Below are 19,708 nucleotides of genomic sequence, written 5' to 3'. Positions count from 1 at the left end.
TAATACTGTTGTCTTGACAACTGGGCTTACCAATAAGTATCCATTTTAAATAAAAAATATCCTCCCCCCATTAAAGCACACAGAGGGAGGGAAGAAACCTGCTGATTTTTAATCACTTTAATTAAAGGCTATTGTTCAAATAATTACACTTTCAGCTCCTCCGAAAGACACCTCCCCTCTGCCATCATGATCTTAGCTCCAACAGCACAGCAGCAAGGCAGATCAGAGAAACGCTGCGTCTCTGCCACCTCTGGAGAAATGAGCTTTCCAGCCAGAGCTTTTTCTACCCAAAATCTCCCTTACTGGAGGGCAGGGAGAGTGTGAAGGAAGGAAACACTATCAATGGGAAAGGAGGATTTTGCTGTGCGTATTGCAGTCTATGTCCCCAGTGAGGTTTGGGGTGGTTTTGATGATGTGTGTGTGTGCGCGCGCGCGTGCTCATATATGTGTTACACTACCCCTCCCCTCTCAAATTATTGTGGATTGAGGGAGAATTGTGCTGCATGTTAGTGTCTCCTGTCTAGGGATGAGACAAGGATTCTGCTGTGTATGTTTTAGTATCTCAGCCTCTGGAAGTGTGTGTGTTCTGAAGGGTTTGGGGTGGGTTAGTTCCCTTCCCACCTACCCCACAGTATGGTGCAAAGAGTATTGCACACTGTGTACGTTTTACCATCTCTTTCCCTCTCTGGAATGGAGGATTTACTGCATGTCACAGTCTCTCATTCACTCTTCTGGGGATATCTTCTATTGGGGAGGATTTTGCTGTGTGTTAGGCACTCTCCTTTTCGGAGATTGGGGCATTTTTAGAGGGGGGGATGTGAGGAAGAGAAATTGCTGTGTACACTAGTCTCTTCCTCCTTGGGGATGGGGCATACTGTGTACTACTGTATCTCAGCCTCTGTGGACACGGAGAGGTAGAGTAGCCTCCTAACACATGCAGCAAAATAGATGTGTACCAACTATAGAAAACAAAGATTCCCTCTCCTCTAGTTACAATCTAAATTAAAGGTGACCTACACTGGGGAACATAATTGGCTGTGTGTCTTTTTTTATTTCTTTATGCTGCATGAAGGCTTGCAGGGTTTATTTTACATATTAATAGCTCAGACATCAGTTTTTTCTTTTTCTGTGGGCAACTAGAGAACGAGTAGGGATAGGACATCTCAGCTGCCAAGGAAGTGAAATCAAATTAGTTTAGAGATGTGATTAATTCTTCAGGCAGTTTAAAACTCTCCTGCAGGTTTGTTTGTTTTTCCTTTTTGGTTGGCTTTTAACTCAAACTGCTGGATGAAAAGCTATTTTGTTAAAGCTACAACAAGCTGGCCCCTTCAGGTCCTGACCAGAGGCGCAGCCAGTCCTCATCTCCGGTGAGCCAAGGGAGACCCAGAAGACTTACGGGGCTTCTTGAGCAGTCCAAGTAGAAAAAGGGGAGGGGGGAGGGGGGGGATTTCATTGTTCTCATCAGATCACCTTTAAGAACACAGGAACCTACTAGGGCAGGAAGCTGACAGAGGACGGGGCTGCATAAAGCTCCACCACTCCTATTCCACCCACCTTCACACGGGCAACACCCCTTGGGCTCTAACCCCCCCCCCCATTTCCTTCCCTCCCCCTCCATAGGCCATGCCCCCCTTACACCCCTGAGGCACTTCCCTCCCCCTCACACGTGCGCCCCCCGCAGACCCTCCCCAACACACACGCGCTGTCCCCTCCCTCCCCAGTAACCCCTTTGTTTCCTGCATGGGCATGTGCGGACTGCGTGCGAGGGATTTTCCTGCCCGCCCCGCAGTGCACACGTGCACAGCGCATGCTCAGGACGGGACCCAGGGGCTGTTGGGAAATGTAGTTTAATTCCCCCACCTCCATTTTCTCGTCTTCCCTCGTGAGAGGGCGCATGCGCATTCCTCCCCCTCCCTTGTCGCGGTGTCCCGGGGAGAATTGTCATTGCTTGTTCCGCCCCGATTCCGGTCTCCGATTGGCTCGCAGGGCGGCGGGGCGGGACACGACTGGCTGGCAGGAATGTCAGCAGCAGCCTGCGCTGACCGGGTGACTCTTTAATTGATGCTGTTGCCTGGCGGTGGTTCCGCTAGGGGCCGGGGATCCGGGTACCGAGACTCAAACTGGGCCTGTGGCCGTTCAGCGGGACTCCGGGGGAGCCGTGCCTGTGAGCTGGGCGGTGCATTTTGGGGCTGAAGCAGCAGCAGCGTTGCATGATCCTCCGGTCCTGCGGCGTTATCTCCCGCGGGAGCGGCTGTCCGGGACAGCGCAGCCTTTTCCACCAGCTGCACAAAGTTTGTGCCAGTGACCCCCGTGTACAAGCACCAACCACTGAGCTCATCATGTGCAAACGTCCCGTGCATCGCCGTCATCTGAGCACCCTGCACAACTTTCCCGGTAGCGTCAGAGCTCTTGCACGTAACCATGCTATTTTCCAGCTGGCCACGTACCTCCTTAGCACCGTGCTCTGGCTCCCCGTACCCTCTCGGCATCACACAAACGCCTGTGGAAAACATTTGTTCCCGCTGTACCTTACCGGCAGCAGCAGCACAACCTCAACCTCTCCCCCTCCCCCCCCCCCTTGTTTCTGCTGTTGCAGCAGCCCCACCTCCTGCTCTTAAACGTGAGTAAGGAGAGGAGGTGCAGAGATAATAAATATGCACATGAGCGTTAGTACTGCTGCTGTGACGGGGGGGGGAGGGTCAGTGTGTAGAGGGGAGGGGTGCGCATGCGCGCTGCGTGGCGGGGCTGAATGTTTCCCAAGTGTTTGAAACTGGTATTTGGGTTTTCCACGTTGGATCAAGTGCGGCGTATAGCGAGAAGGGAGGCTGCATTAATATAACCGGGGACGGGAGCAGCGGCGGCGAGAAGAGCGTGGAAGGAGAGAGGATAGGAGCGGCACACGGGCGCCCAGAGGAGCTGCTGTTTCTGTCAGGCACTTTGCACAACAGATTTTGTTTCCAGATTGTTTCGGAGGATCTGGTTTGAGCCCCCCTCCCTCCCCCTTCGCACACACAAATCCCTCTGATTGTTCCTACCACCTCCTTCGTGAGTTACCCACAACGACAGCCATTCAATCAGCTGCTGCTGGCGGTGGGGACTAGCGGAGGGTGCGTGTGTGTCTCTCTCCCTCGGCGTTCACAAGAGAGGAGTCAGATGTAGCTTCTCTCGGTTTTGGGGAGCTCCAGAGAGAGGTGGGCAAGGAGCGAGCTGTGCAGATTGGGGCTGTCGTCTTTGGAGCGAGCAGCCCTCGCTCTCGCACAGAAAGGGGGGAGGAAGACTGTTTGTCTTGCCGGATGAAAATGTTGAGTCCTGCAAACGGAGAGCAGCTTCAACTCGTGAACTATGTGGAGGATTATCTGGACTCCATCGAGTCTCTGCCCTTCGATCTGCAGAGAAATGTCTCCCTGATGAGGGAAATTGACGCCAAATATCAAGGTAGGTGCTTTCTTGTGTGTGTGTGTGGTGCTGGGTTAGGTTTGTCTTTTCTTTCCTTGGTAGCTGAGTCCTGGCACCCCTTGCCCGCCCCCCGGCACCCTGCAGGGATGGTAGTTTTATTTTTGGGAGGAGGAGGAAAGCAGGAAAAGAGAGCCTAGAAGAGAACAGAGGGGCTGATCTGCAGCGTTAGCTCTTGTCATGGGGCGGAACAAAAGGTCTCCGGCTTCTCTTAATAAGCAAGGACTCTGCTTTTCAGTGTAAAATACTGGACAAGAAGACGTGGGGCAGGGAAGCGGGGTTTGTGGGGCTATTTCTGGGTGTGTAGTTGTGGGGGGAGGTTTTGTAGGTACCGGGGAAAGTGCTGGGTGGACAGAGGGAGAGATTACAGCACAACAACATTTAGGAATGTACAGTATTCATTATGGCTGTAGTAAGGGAGAGAGGCTGCTAGGGAAGAAGGGGGAGGAGGTTTAGATGCGAGTGGGGGGGCAGGGTTTGCTTTCTTAAGTCTCTCTTTAATGGGGGTGCGTTTCACACTGTAAAACAGCCCCCGTGTGTGTGTGTGTGGGGGGGGGGAGTTATATAAAAAAAACGCTGGATGGGTTATGGATGAGCTGAATGCTAAGTGCCCCCTCCCCGCGGCATGCTGGCTGCACTCACTCCGGGGCATGCCGTCTCCTTGCCCCACGGCCGGCGGGAGGGGAAGGAGAAGGAGGGGTTAGTTTGCGTGGGCTTAGGAGCAGCTTTGTCACTTGCTGTGTGTGGGGAGGGTCTGTTGGACGCTGCCGGCAAAGGTGGCACTGGGTGCTGGAGGGGACCCCTCTGCGCCCCCTCCTGCTGTACGGGGCGGGGGGGGCTGGTCTCTGCGGCACTTGCCGCTGATCTGCGGGCATCCCCCACGCGGGCAAGAGATGGGTGGAAAGCGCCCCATCGAAGGCAACGGCAGCAGGGGCCTCAGCTGGGTCGGGGCAGCGCTGTCCGGTGCCGGGGAAGGGGGGGAGGTGTAGGGCGCCGCGCCTTCCTGCACGACCAGCCCAGTACAAATAGGCGCTGCGTCCGCGCTATGCCGGAGTCAGTCACCCCGCTCGCTGCGTCATTTATAGCCCTCATTAGCATATCGTGGTTCGCCCCGCCTCCGCCTCGCGCTATTGGCTGGGCTCTGCCCCCACGGCTCAGCCTCTGCCGCTCACTGTCTGGGCTCGCTGTTCCGCCTTCTAGCTCCGCCTCCTCGCGGCGTTTCCGAAGCCACTTTTTTGTGGGGTTGATTTGAATATCTTGAGGTTCCCCCCGCCTTCCCGTTTCTGATTGGCGCCATGGGCTGCGCGAGGTGGGCGCAACTCTGGCCTTCGGGTTGTGATTGACACGTTCTTAGGTGGGGGACCTGGTCTGTCTCCTCCTCCTGGTTCTGATTGGACCCTTGGGATTGGTGGGCGGGCTCTTTGGGTCTTCCCATTCTGGTTGGTCCGTTCCGCCGGAGAACTGAGCTCTGGGCTTTCTGATTCCGATTGGCACGCTGCACCGGAAGGGACGGGTTCCTCCCACTTCTCATGCTGATTGGCGTGTTGGACGGATAAAGGCGGGTTATCCCTGTACTCTTTGATTCTGATTGGTAGCGGGCAGACTCTGCTTCGCCTCCTTCCCTCTCTTCCGAAAAACAGGAGAAACTCGGTTGGGCCCATTTCCTGTTCAAAGAACAATAGGCTGATGTCACGTCCTGGTTGTCCGTTCTGCGTTGGCAACTGACCGGTTGCTAAGGAGGGGGCGGAGTCTCCTGAAGGAGACTGAGAGAGCTCCTTCCCGGTTGGCTGAGCGCCCGCCAGTGCCCCTCCCCCGCCTGTAATGGCGGCGGAGCGCAGCCGTGCGGTGCGCGGGGAGGAGCCGGGAACGGCGGCTGGGAATCGAGTGCCCCTCCCCCTCCCCCCGCGTTTCTCCGTCTGACCGGCAGGAGGCGCCCTGGCGGAGCGACGCCACCGGCATCGCGGCCTCCGAGCTGGGGCGGGGCGCTCTGTGTGGGCGGGGCTAGGAGCTGGGGGGCTCCCGCTGCTCAGCCCGGGACGCGGCCCGAGGCGCTTCGGGGCCGAGCTCGCGCCGGGGGGGTTTCGGGTCCCGCTGTCTTCGCCTGGGCCTGGCGCTCCTGCTGCGGGCCCCCGGGCTTAGCTCCAGCTAGACGGAGCGGGGCCGCTCTCTATTGGCCCGACTCCCCCAACCCTTCAGCCCCTCCGCCCCACATCTCCAGCCTGGAGGGGAAGAGAAGCCATCCTGGCCCCCGCCTGGACAGCCCCACTCCAGGCGTGCAACAGCCAACCCCCAGCCTGGTTCCCAGCCCGGAAACAGGCTCCTTGCAAATCTGCACCCCACGCCCGTGTCCAGGGAGCTCTCTTTCATCTCAATAGAGGGATGCCATTTACACCCGTCCCCGTGCCGGGGTAACCTGGCTGGCAAGTCCAGAACACAACCTATGAATTTCTTCTCAATAACCTTCAAAATGACCCCATCCTACCATTCATGTATTTTTTTAAAAAGCAAAGTAACCAGCTATTAGCTTTCCTTCAAACAACAATCTCTTCAGATGTTGATAGGAAGAGGGGGATCCTAGAAATATATATTATCATTGGGCTTATAAATATAGTTTGTAGCAAGATTTTGGCAGTTATTTTAGATGTGGGATTGTTCCTTAAATAAAACTTAATTGAATTTTGCATAGTATTTTGCTGATTTATGGTGTGTGATAGTATATCACAAGTGTTTAAATATACACTTCATTAAACAGTAATCCTTATAAACCACACAAATAGTGGTCTCTCCTGACATACCTTTAAAAATAATAAAAAGCAGAGCATTTTAATAAGGTGCCAGGACTCAGATTTCATTACTTGTACAAAAATATAAAACTTACTAATGTATGGCAAAGTATCACAAAACTGAGTTATGCTTGAGTGAAGGAACAAAGTACATGTAGCGCAATATCCTTGGGACCACTATTCATTTACTAAGTTGCTAACTTAATAATTAGTAACTGCTCTCCTAATTATTGAGTTGGTGAGGTTCTACCATATACAAACTACCTCTAACAAAGCTATTTTTAACAAAATCCAATACCTGTGTTTCCATCTGGCTTTGTGAAAAGTCACCTTTTTGAAGGTGGAATTCTGAAAAGTGCTTAGCATTGGCCACGCTTTGCTCCCATTGAAGTGAATGGGAGTTTCAGTATGCCATTTAGACCTACTCTGGGCATGGTTAATTGAGAAAGTGATTAAAATGTTGGCAGCTGCTGGCACTTTGTCTATTGATGGAGCTGTACCAATATTAGCAATGGTGGGAAATGATTATGCTAGCCTCAACCTGAGAGCATGCACACCAGGCCATTGGCAATATAAAAGGATAGGCAGATATATCATAAGGTATAGCAACTATCTGTTTCCACCAGAGTAATCAAGTGTCTCCTGTTACTTGGCCTCTAGATCTTTGTTAGAAGGGGGGGGGCCTACTCAAAGTCATTTAAGTGACTGTTGAAATAGAGCCTCTTTTTCATTTATGTTCTCTGAAAAAAATTAAAATGACACAAGTAAAGATTTATACCCTTGCAGGCATCAAGCAGTCTGCTGTGCTTAATAACAGCACAGAAGCTGGCTGTTATTCCAGCTCAACACTGAATATTCCAAATTAGTTACCTTTATGGGGGCCTGAGCTTGCTGCCATCAATCAGTGGGAACAGTGAGGTAAATATTTCAAACTCTGAAAATAAATCTGTGACTCTTATTCAACTATGGGTCACAGGGGAGCTGGGCAAATATTAGAAAAAGGTAGATAGATTTATCTCTATAGCTATACATTAAGCCTGTGATCTTATTGGCTTAGAAGCTTTCAGTGCAGAGCAGTGGATAATGTTGAAATAAATGTCGCAAAGAGAGAATTTTTGTGTGTGTTGTGAGAAACTGTTTAGCTCAGCTAGGGCAGTACTTAAGATTGGCTGAAGGGTATTGCTTATGTTTTCATTGTTATGGCTGGTGGTGGGCTTTCTGACGCTATACAGCAAGAAAACCCATAATTATGTTTGTGTCCTCTGCAGCCTACGGCATTACAAGGGGCACAGAATTCCCAGTGTGTGATTTTTGCATTTGTAACTTTCCCAACATGCTTTAAACGTACAGGTGACAGAGCAAAACCAGGGACTCACAGGTAGTTGCATAGGTATTTGACTATCTTGGGAGACATTGAAACAGCTAGGCTCTTGCATGGGGCCTATACAGTATTTACCTGGGAGGGGATTAGTGTTAGCCATTCTGGAGGGGACAAGCAAGTCATGCTACTCAGTCCACTTCTCTAAGGAATATTACAAATTAGAGCCTGGCACAACTTTCAGCTGAAATAGCTGCTAAGAAACTTCTTTTCTTATCTAGTATCACAGTTAAGTACAACAGTCCCCCAACTCCATCCATCAGAACACCCACTTGTTGCTGAGCAACCCTTTTTATTTGGGCACAGTTGTAAACAGCAGCAAACTGTATCACTCAGTATCTTGTGTTGTGCTGAGCAACTTTGATTAGTACCTCCCAGGAAATGCTCAGCAACTAGCAGGATCAAGTTTATTATCGTTAAATGAAATATGCCTTCCCAATATGTTAAATAGTAGAGCAATACTAGCAGTGTGATAATGGTATATTTTTCATGTGCATATATGATTATTTAAAATGAAATTTTGGTAATAGGTGTGGAGAAATGAATTAAACTATTTTGTCGTTAAAAATATTAGTAGCCTATAGCGAAACATTCTTTGGATATCCATAAAGCAAAGTATTTCTCCTAGAAAGATTACCTGTATGTCAAATTTAAGTGGGCTAATCTACTAATGACAGTGGCTAAGTGCCACAAAATTGGAATATAGACTTATGAATTTCAGTTATTGGGAATAATGATGATAAATGTTTAATCTCCCAACATACTTAATCTCTAAGAGTTTGTCTTGATTAGGCTAAAAGGAGAGGGGGAATAGCTCAGTGGTTTGCACATTGGCTTGTTAAATCCAGGGTTGTGAGATCAATCCTTGGGGAGGCCTTTTAGGGATCTGGGGCAAAAAAAAAAAAAAATCTGTCTGGGGATTGGTCCTGCTTTGAGCAGCAGGTTGGATTAGGTGACCTGAGGTCCCTTCCAACCCTGATATTCTATGAAATCTAAGAAGGTTAGCTAACACATTCACACCAATTCTACCTACTATAGTACAACTAGCTGTATCTAAACTAGAGTCTTAGAATGTGTTAGTTAACATGTTATCAAAAAACAAACACCTTTTTATACTAATCAAGACAAAGCCTAAATAGCAACAGCTTTGTTGGTATTAATTGTGTAACAATACCTATTCGCATGTTTTCTTGTCCAAAAGAAAGTCTTATTAGGGAGATAAATGTCCACATTTGTAAAATTCAAAGTCAGAGCTTTGCTATTTCATTTAAATATAGGTGGGATTGTAACATTTATTAGGTTAACTGAGTTACTTTTCTGCCAAGTGTTACCTTCTTCTCACACCTTCGTTCTTGGTTAGTAAGCTAAACTGTTCTTCTCAGCAGCCTTTGTGTTCATTTCAAGGTGAATGGAAAGAGAAACACCATGATGCAGTTAAAAAAAAAAAAAAGTATCCTCATTCTAGATAATATATGATGAGGAATGAGTAATATATGATGGTGAAAGGGAAAGGATTCTAACATGTCTCATTGGCACTGAATGGAGTTTGATGAAACGAGCACAAATGAAACACAGCCGTCTATTTTTCAGTTATGAACTCTTGAATCACATATTTGACTCTTTAAAACTTCTCTCTCTCCAAAACTCTCTCAGAGTCTGTTGAAAACATTCTTATAGTAAGTATTACAATAGTGCTACTTCAAGACTATCTGCATTTGGTTTATAAATGCATATATTCACTTTTACTATTTTAAATCAGAGATAACTGCTTCAACTGTTGCCAAATATATTTGAATGTCCTAAATTCGTACTTTCTTTGGTTAAATACATACTGACAATAGATGCATGTATTTACTCAGATTTCAACAATTACAGAATATGTTGGTGCGGGAGGGACATGGCCACGCGCAGGCATGGACCCAAGCCTCCTACACATCTTAAAAGGAAATAAAATACCTGAAATATACCTATAGTTTGTATATTGCAGTCCTGATCTAGCAACCCTTAGGCTCTGGCTCTCACCTGCCAAAGACTTGGAGGAATAGAATGGTAGCCTAAGGCCTTGTCTACACTACGGTTTTGTCAACAAAAGTCAGGTTTCATTGACAAGACAGTGGAGGTGTACACACTGCAATGCTCCTTCTGCTAACAAAACTCTCCTGCTTTGCTACCAAAATAAAACCACCTCAACAAGAGGCATAGAGCTTTTTGCGGCAAAGTTACATTGGCAAAGTGTCTGTGTGGACACTGGCTTGGTTATGTTGCTGTAAGTGGCATCCAGGAGGTGTCCCACAATATCCATCCTGACCGCTCTGGTCAGCAGTTTGTACTCTGCTGCCTTGCACCCAGGCATCTGCCCCTCCCCCTTTAAAGGCCCGGGAATTTTTGAAATTCCACTTCCTGTTTGCTCAGTGTGGACAGCTCACATCACATCTTTCCAGCTGACCATGGCAGCTCCACGCAACAAACGCTGTCCCGCTTGGAGCACACCTGAGTTGTTAGATCTCCTGATGCTGTGGGGTGAGGAGGCTGTGCAGTCCCAGCTCTGCTCCAGCTGTAGGAACTTTGATACTTAGGCCTGGTCTACACTGGGGGGAGAGGCGGGGGGGGGGGGGGGGGAATCGAACTAAGATATGCAACTTCAGCTATGAGAATAGCATAGCTGAAGTCGACGTATCTTAGATTGACTTACCTCGCGTCCTCACGGCGCGGGGTCAACTGCCGCCTCTCCCCCGTCGACTCCGCTTCTGCCTCTCGCTGCAGTGGAGTACAGGGGATTGATTTATCGCATCTACACTAGTAAACTAGTCCATCACTACCCGCCAATCCAGCGGGTAGTGTAGACGTACCCTTACAGTCAGATTTCTTCTGGAGTGTTGGATAAGGGCTACAAATGGGACATGCTTCAGTGCTGTGTCAAAATAAAGGAGCTGAGGCAGGTGTACCAGAAGGCAAGGGAGTCAAACCATCACTCCTGGTGCTGCGCTGAAGACCTGCTGCTTCTATAAGGAGCTGGATGCCATCCTCGGCAGCAACCCCACCTCCAATGCCAAGAGCCCCATGGATACTTTGATGGGGCTGCGGACAGTGGACTCGGCTCTGAGAACAAAGTCGTGGATGAGGAGGTCGAGTTGGAGGATGGAGGATGATGTGGAGCACATGTTAGGGTCATCCAGTGGTGTGATGAGTCAGGAACTCTTTTCCACTCCGGAGGGGTCTAGCCAGTCCCAGCAGTCCATCTCTGGTGCGCCTGATGTGGCAGAGGAGAGCTCTGGTAAGTGATATTTTTGAGTTGATGCTGCTCAGTTATATGAAGTAGAGTTGTCCTTTGCTTTGTATATATTGTAGAAGTGGGTGAAGGGATAGAAATGTACAAGACTATGTTGACATGTGCTTTACATTACCCTGTGCAGCAAAGCAGTGTGGTGGAACAGCATGTTAATGCATACTGAGATTTCATGGGAATCCTCCAGAGAGATCTCTAGGAAACTTTCCTGGAGGTACTCGCCAATCCTCTGCTGATGGTTCCTTCGCAGAGCTGCTTTGTTCCTTCCCCTGTTGTAGGAAACTTTCCCGTGTCAATTGGCAATCATTTGTGCAGGGACCAAAGCGGCACACAGGCAAGCAGCATAGGGACCTGGTCTGAAGCTGCAAGCATGCAAAAGATGCATCCTTGCTTACCTTCAGGAGTGAGATGGTGTCTTCAATGACCTCTGCCTGTGGAAAATGATGGCAGAATTTACAATATTGTCCCTAGTCCCCTGCAGTGATCCCCTTAAAAAAACACTGAGACCCTTTGCCCCATCTTGAGTGCACCCCCTCATCCCCCGGGCCTACCTCACCATATTTAGGGTGTTTGCTGAGCTGTGTGCATGCCAAGAAATAGTGAGAAACTGATCCATATTTTTTAAAAGGTGCATTTTACTATAATGAGTCCATGCGGTGCATGCACTAAAATTCATGCTTCTGTTTATTGTTTCTTGTGCTTCTACAGATGTGGCCTTCAGTGGAACGCCCTACACACTGGCAGAGCACCTCTGCCAGATAAGGAAGCAACCAAGGAGGAGCAAGGAGGACATGTTCCGAGAGGTGCTCCAATCCTCAGAGGCCGAAAAACAAGAACGCAGATTGCAGAGAGAGATTTTAAAAGAAAATTATAAAATAGGCAGGACAGAAAGGAGAGCCAGGAGTGAATTTAATGGGCCAAGAGCAGATGATAAAAGTGATGGAGGAGAAACAGATGATAAAGTTTCATCTAATCATGCTGCAGGCAGAATTCATGCGTTGTCGACCATCCTGCAGCTGATACAGAACTGCTTTCCATGCCCTCCCCAAACTCCTCCCACACATTCCTTGCAACTTCCCGGCCCATCTTGGTACTCTGGTCACTCCACCTCTTTGGACAGCTTCCAAAATGATAGCTGGACTTACGCACAGCTATGAGAGCCTACACTGCCCTTCATTGTTATCTCCCTTCCCACCAAGCCTTTTGTGTGTATTGTTAATTGGTATTTAATAAAAACAAACTCTGTCTTCAAAACATGGTGGTTGATGCTGGAATTAATACACAGTGGCAATTTTATCATTTGCTGACTACACATCCCGCTCAGGAATCAAATTTTTCATACAATGTGGCAAGTTAACAAAGCATGGCAAAGTGCTGTATAGAATGAAACATTACTGGAGCTCATTGTCAAAATGTTGTCTCAAAGACTCCATGATTCAAATTGCTCTCCCTCTCCCCTCAGCCCTGGTATCTGACTGCTCAAAATCAGCCGCCGGGTGATCTGTCTCCACACTCCACCCTCCAGGAAACTTCTCACCTTTAGCCTCACAAATATTATGGCGCACCCAGCAGGCTGCTATGACCATGGGCATATTTTCCTCACTTAGGTCTAACTTGCCATAAAGGCAGCACCAGCCTGCTTTTAATCTGCCAGACATACATTCTACAGTCATTCTGCACCTGCTCAGCCTATTGGTTGAAGCGCTCCTTGCTGCTGTCCAGGTTTCCCGTGTAAGGCTTCATGAGCCATGACAGTAAGGGATAGGTCCAGTTTCCCAGGATCACTATGGGCATTTCAATATCCCCCATTGGAATCTTCTAGTCTGGAAAGAAAGTCCCTGCTTGCAGCTTTCTGTACAGACCAGTGTTCCTGAAAATGCATGTGTCATGCACCTTTTTGGACCACCCTACGTTGATGTCAGTGAAACGCCCATGGTGATCCACAAGTGCCTGCAACACCATGGAGAAAATACCCCTTTCTATTGATGTATTCAGTTGCAAGGTGTTCTGATGTCAAAATTGGGATATGCGTGCCATCTATTGCCCTGTCTCACTTATGGAATCCCATTGCTGCAGAGCCATCCACTGTTTCACACACATTGCCAAGAGTAACAGTCCTTTGTAGCAGGATTTGATTAATTGCCTTGCACACTTACATTAACATAGCCCCAGTGGTCGACTTCCAGACTCCAAACTGATTCACGACCAACCGGTAGCAGTCTGGAGTCTGCAGCTTCCACACAGCAATCGCTACGCACATCTCCACTCAGAGGGCGGCTCTCATTTTTGCTGTCTTTGTGCCGCACTGCTGGGGTGAGCGGCGCACACAGTTCCAGGAAGGTGGCTTTCTGCAGCCAAAAGTTTTGCAGCCACGGTTTGTCATCCCAGACTGCATAACAATGCGATCCCACCACTCAGCGCTTGTCTCCTGATCCCAAAAGTGATGGTTCAGCAAGTGCAGCTGCTCCATGAATGCCAAAAGCAATCTGGTGTTTCTTTCCATGGCACACAACAGGTCAGGCACCTCTGATTCCTGTTTACATTGGGTGCTCATGATGTACTGTATGACCAGCCATGATGTGTGATTACACATAACAGTGATTACAACAGTAGAGAGCAGTGCAGGATCCATCCTTTCAGACAGAGATTGCGAGTGCACAGTAAACAGGGGCCATTGAAAAATGCCACAAAACGCAGTTGAAAGCCCATGGAATGATGGTACAGAAAAAACTGCTTCATGAGATATGGAGCCCTCACCCATGATGCACTTCAATCCACTCCGCCTTCCCAGAACTCCTAGCTGCAGAAGATGGCGAGTAGCACAGTGGGATAAATACCCACAGTGCACTGCTCTCTCTGTCAATGCTAGAGCACCAACTGTGGGCGCACGCCGCCAATAGAAGGAGTGTTGTGTTAATATGCACAAGTGATTTAATTATACCAGGTGTTGATTGTCGGCATAACTTGCGTTGACTGTGTAGTGTAGACAAGGCCTTAGAGACACTTTTAAGCCCCATCCCGGCAGTATCGAGTAAAGCTCATTATAGCTCAGGACCTACCTTACAGCATTCAGAATTCTTGTGCATCAGCAGTCAGGTATGATAGCCTTTACTAAATAACTCAGCATCTGTTTTTCTGCAGTGATTAACTCACTCGCTCTCCCTCTGCCTGTTTCAAGCATTTCTTGTGACCAAAATGTAAATGGCAGTCCTGTCATCTTTGGTTTGGGGGGAGTTTCTTTTATTTTTTAAGCAGAGGGTTAATGTTAATACGTGAAAGATGGTCTGAAAAACCATTATGATATTTCTTAGTTCTGATTTGAGAACAAATTTTGTAGTTGCCAATGATGGAAATACAAAATAATCTTCTTTTACTTCATTAATTTGTCTAAAAGGAAAAGACTTGAAGATCTAGGCCACTTACCTGGCAATTTGTAACTTCCCTTCATTGTGACAAGCTGCTTCATAGACATCACATACTGCTGCACCCACAAAACTCGCACAGAGTGTAACAGTCTAAAATGAAATTATTTTTAATAATACGTTTCTACATTTCAACTACATGGCATTTGCATTCTGTTCCAGAGAGACCAACTAATCAGCTGTAGATGTGAGCCACTTGTTGTCAGATTTCAACTTCAGTGTGGCTGCCTTTGATCAGCTTTGTACTTTACAAGAAAGTAGTGCTGCTTTTGGGAGGCAATAGTATGGGGAGGTTTTGTTCAGCCATTCTGTATGTGCAGAATATTTATAGTTTTACTTTTTTTTTTTTCCCCTTTGCAGAGATCTTAAAGGAGCTGGATGATTATTATGAAAAGTTCAAACGAGAGACTGATGCCGTGCAGAAGAGAAGACTGTTGCATTGCATACAGAGAGCACTGATCCGGAGTCAGGAACTGGGAGACGAAAAGATCCAAATTGTCAGTCAGATGGTGGAGCTTGTTGAGAATAGAACCAGGCAAGTGGACAGTCATGTGGAACTATTTGAGACCTGTCAAGAGACTAATGAGACCACCGGAAACAGTGGCAAAGCCAGCCAAGATAAGTCAAAGAATGAGACAATCACTCAGGCTGAAAAGCCCAACAATAAGAGGTCTAGGAGGCAAAGAAATAATGAAAATCGAGAAAATGCTTCTAATAATCATGATCATGATGACATCACCTCAGGAACACCAAAGGAGAAGAAAGCAAAAACATCCAAGAAAAAGAAGAGGTCTAAGGCTAAAGCAGAGAGGGAGGCTTCCCCTGCGGATCTTCCTATTGATCCCAATGAACCAACATACTGTTTGTGTAATCAAGTCTCCTATGGAGAAATGATAGGATGTGATAATGATGAGTGCCCAATTGAGTGGTTTCATTTTTCATGTGTGGGACTCAATCATAAACCAAAGGGCAAATGGTACTGCCCTAAATGTAGAGGAGAAAATGAGAAAACTATGGACAAAGCACTGGAGAAATCTAAAAAAGAAAGGGCCTACAACAGGTAGTTTGTAGACTCTTGATTGTGAAGAAAAATAAAAAAACAACCAACCAACCAGTGTATTTATTGTCAGTGTCACCTTTGTTGAGGTGCAAGGATTGTAAAATGTATATTTTTAAAGGAGGTTAGAAACTAAACCATTCCTGTTATAGGGACGGCAATAAGAGCAATTTTGTTTTTTCCATTTGATACAGCTGTAAAAAGAAAGTGGTCTGGTGACCAACATTAATAAACATGTAATAAGAGTTTAAATTTAGTGTTCAGATGGAGCTAAAGACAATATAATATTTCTTTTTTGTGCTGGTAGCACTATACCCATTAACATTTAGATAACAAATATTTCTTAAATGTAATTTCATTTTTCCTTTATAGAGGAATGTTATTTACGTTTCCAGCAAACTGTCAAATATTTAGCCATCCGGTTGTATTTGAATAAAACAACAGTACATTATAAATTTAATTTCTTTCACTGATGACCAATGCAAGATCAAACAAGAAGATAAAATATAACTTCTGCTACAGAGTGTGTCAGTATAACAGTTCAATAACAAATGTTTAAATAGCATTAGAAGATTATTTTTTAAAAAAGTAAATGGTTAAATTTTACATGACAAATATTTTATATACTGGCCGAGTACCACAAGGGCCATTTTAAAATGATTGAGTACATTTTATATTTAACCAGGAAGTGGTTTAGTAATGAAACTTAACATAAATCAAGCTTTATACTGTCACAGATAATAGTGTAGCAATCTTTAATTTGTATAAGGTGTATAAATGTAAATTTTTAAGTGGAGTTGCACTTACTGTATTATAATCGGAAATGCAGCCAAATGCCATTGTGTATCCAATGTGCATTTCCTTCTGTATGTATGAAAATTGTACAGCTGTGATATTAAGAAATAAATGAAAAAAAAAACTTAGTTTGCTCCTCTGGTGATTACATTTTAATATTCATTCATACCATTTAAAAATTAATGGCTAACTTCCGTAGCACCGTCAAGCTGCTGCTACCTGGAAGCCTAAAGTAGAATCTGTTGTAATGGTAGTCAAATTATGCTTCCAGTAATGAATCTTCAGAGAGCGTATGATTAGCAAGAGAATAAGGGTCTCAAAATAGCATTTAACCTTCCATCCAACTCTATACTATAGTGCTTACAGTTACTCTGGCCATGTATCATAATAAAATAATAATAATGATAAACCTATGGATAAATCACATTTACTGGTTTTCATGTGGATATAAATTAGTTCACATTTGTTATCAATAGGAAGTGCTTGTTGAATTACAATATTTTAAAAGAATTATTGCAACTATCCAGTTTAAGCATTTGTAACCCTCCTGGTCTCCTCAAATAAAACTGCTTTAGCTATAATAAAAATCCTAACTTTAGATACCCAGATCCCATTTCACTTTTTTTTTTTTTATAGCAACATAGGGTCAAACTGTTCCCTTCACCTCAGAGTGGAGAAGATGAAATCCTGGCAGAGTCAAACAGGACACAGATGAGGGAGAAGCATCATTCTGTTTTCTGCCTCCTCCTGTCGCGTGTGTGTGGGTGTGTCGGGGCGGGGCGGGGGTTATAAGAATAAGTGGGTTGAGGCTGGTAACAGGAGAAAGGTTGGAGAAGGGCAGTGGGAGAGGAATGCAGAGAGGTGATGGGCAGCAGGAGGAAGATTTGGAGCACAGTGCTGGGACTGATCCATTCATATTACCAAATCCAGGGGCTCATATAAGATTCTTGTAGATTTATGTCTCCTAAGAACACCATGTTCCTCTTCCTAAAATTCCTAAACTGCAGCTGTTCTGCCTCTCACAAATAATGAAATCATGAACTGGTGGACTGGTCCATCTGCAAGAAGTGGAGTGGAAGATATGGAGTCAGCAGAAGAGGAGTAAGTGCAAGGGCTATGGTGACCTCTGCATTGTGTCACATATTGCACATGTTATAGCAACCCTATGGGGATTCCCCACCTAAATTATAGTGACTGAGTTAGTTTTAAATTAGATGAGTTACCCATTCATGCTCGGATCCCTCTGCTCCACCACTGGTAAGGATCCAGGGCCAGCAGGGGACCTATGGCAGCAAGTCTCTGCTGAATCTTACTTTGTCTTCTCTCTACCCTACTCCTCCTCTCCCCCATTTTGTTCCTCTTCTCCCTCCCACACAGTCCCCTGCTCTCCTTCCTATTCCTCACTCCAGCTGCTGCCCCCTCTGCTAATCCCAACCCTTGTGGAATTGCTCGGCTCCAACATTCTGTCCCCTCTCCAATTAAGCCTTGACTAGTCTAGGAAAACCGATGTTTTCAAAAAATTGTGCTCACTAAAATAATGTGAAACGCCAGTTAGGATATAGTATAAACACAGTTCAACATCTCTGAACCCAGGCTAGCTGGCCAGGGTTGATCCTAAGTTCCCCCATTAAACTGTTCAACATAAGTCCCTAGTGATGTTTCAAATGCAGAGAGCTGGGGTAAAATAATGGCGGTGTGGAGATGCATGATAGAAAAAGTCCTACTTAAAAGGGATCCACTGGTTTGCTGATAGGTCCATCTTGTCATTGTTCTTAAATGAGTAGACTTCCAGCTCTTGCCCTCCCTTATCTTAGCCATGGGTCAAAGGCAGCAGCTTGTTTGCTAGGTCATTTAAAAATGATATTATCAGCTTACTCATTTCTCCACGACCTTCCTGCTCTTCTCAACTCCACATACGGGTTGCAATTTTCTTTTGCTGCTTACCGTTGACATCTCTTGGACCTACACCACAGTATTTAATAGGGTCTAATTTCAAGCAGTGAGCCTGTTCACTTCATTTAGCGTGAACTGACTGCTGCTATTAAGCTCTTCATTGTTGGAAGTATGGCCTGCTCATGTTATGCTGGCACACGGTCCTCATACTGTGGAAACTACTCAAGCTTTCCATCTTGTTTAAAATAGTATCTTTACCCATGTCCTTTTTTCCTCTTGCCAGTTTGGTCAATTTAATGGTTCAGAAAATGTACTAGCCCTGGAACGTATCGCCTCTATTTCTGCGCAGAATAGGTTCGGAGGAGGCAGCAGATATACAAGCTTCCCAACACCACCCGTCAGCACAACTGAATGCTGATTTGGAGAGGCCATCTCTAGAAGTGAGAGAACATTCGAGTCTCTGTGCCTATTCCTTGCTTGGTTTCACTCCTGAGACTGCCAGCAAATGGCACAGTTGAGATAGATAATCGCTCTACTAAGAAATTGGACTATGGTTATTAAATCATGTCCTACAGGTGACTGAACAGCCATCAGATGTAACAACTATAATTCAGTAGCTTACTACTAGAAAATGGGGGGAAGCATGACTTGTTTGGTTTTCGTCAGAAATGTTCAACGAGCTATAGTCACTGCTGCTCTGGGCTGGATTTGAATGAGACATCTAGAGATAAAAGAATCCCCAGAGCTAGTGATACATTCCCCTGATTAGTAGAAGATGCCATTTCAATGGTAATGCTGCAGCAATTTTTTCACATTACTGGACAGGTCCATGGAGCGGAGGCACTACAGTAGGACACTTAGCAGGTGCAGTTGGTATGGAAAATACAGGTTAGCAGGTAGTGATGAAATAGTTTGTGTTGCATGTAAGGTGTACTGCAAGCTGTAGCTAGAACAGACACACAGAACCAGCATGATACTGAAGCAAAAAGAGCTAAACACCAATTTGAACCATTACGTCACCTAAAAACATCTCAGTTAAACAGAATTACCATCTCCCTAAAGCAGCCATCCCAGCCTTGCATATCATTAGGCTTAAATAAGTTTCCTGCCGATTAAGTGGATTTCCTGATTAACTGTCCCAGTTAAATGGAATGTACCAAATAAATACATCTGAACTGGATTGGTCCATTAGTCCTTTTTTGGTAGAATCTTTTAGTTAAAGAGGAAAAAAAAGTCAGAAACAAGGGTAGAAGTCAGAAAGTATGCTTAGAGATGTGCTTCTTTGCATGTAATGTTGTGTTAAATCTTCATTATTACTTACAAGAATAAGTTTCTGTTGTTTTAATTAAAATTAACCAAGTTAGTCAATATATGTGATCCAACCCTAAAAATATGTTTGATCATCTTTGAAGTGCCATTCCCTCAGTGGACCATGTTAGTATGAACTTAACCATGACACACCTAGGTTTTGCACAGATAGGAGCTCTGGATTGGTGGGGGGAGAGAGAATCAAATTTCACACACAGATCACATTTCACCTTTACTGTAAAGTCTGCACTGGAGCTGTTGGTTTTGCTCTATAAAACCCTTTATAGTTTGAAACCTGTGTAGATGTTCAGCTATATAGTGATGGGGGCCATA

General features: G+C 45.9%; 2 protein-coding genes across 2 annotated transcripts in view; one reads left to right on the top strand and one right to left on the bottom strand.

Annotated features, from left to right (window-relative positions):
- CARS2 (cysteinyl-tRNA synthetase 2, mitochondrial) overlaps nt 1-19,708 on the bottom strand; it is a 110,763-nt gene that overhangs the window by 71,547 nt on the left and 19,508 nt on the right. The gene's annotated exons all lie outside the window — the stretch shown is intronic.
- ING1 (inhibitor of growth family member 1) lies at nt 1,247-16,772 on the top strand. The gene is made up of 2 exons (XM_005302975.5): nt 1,247-3,435; nt 14,683-16,772. The coding sequence occupies exons 1-2, from the start codon at nt 3,294-3,296 to the stop codon at nt 15,384-15,386; spliced, it is 846 nt and encodes a 281-aa protein (XP_005303032.1). The 5' UTR covers nt 1,247-3,293; the 3' UTR covers nt 15,387-16,772.

Source organism: Chrysemys picta, chromosome 1 (assembly GCF_011386835.1).
Source record: "Chrysemys picta bellii isolate R12L10 chromosome 1, ASM1138683v2, whole genome shotgun sequence".
NCBI classification, from domain to species: Eukaryota; Metazoa; Chordata; order Testudines; family Emydidae; genus Chrysemys; species Chrysemys picta.
Note: the sequence above shows the minus strand (reverse complement) of the source record. Positions and strands in the feature narration are given on the sequence as shown.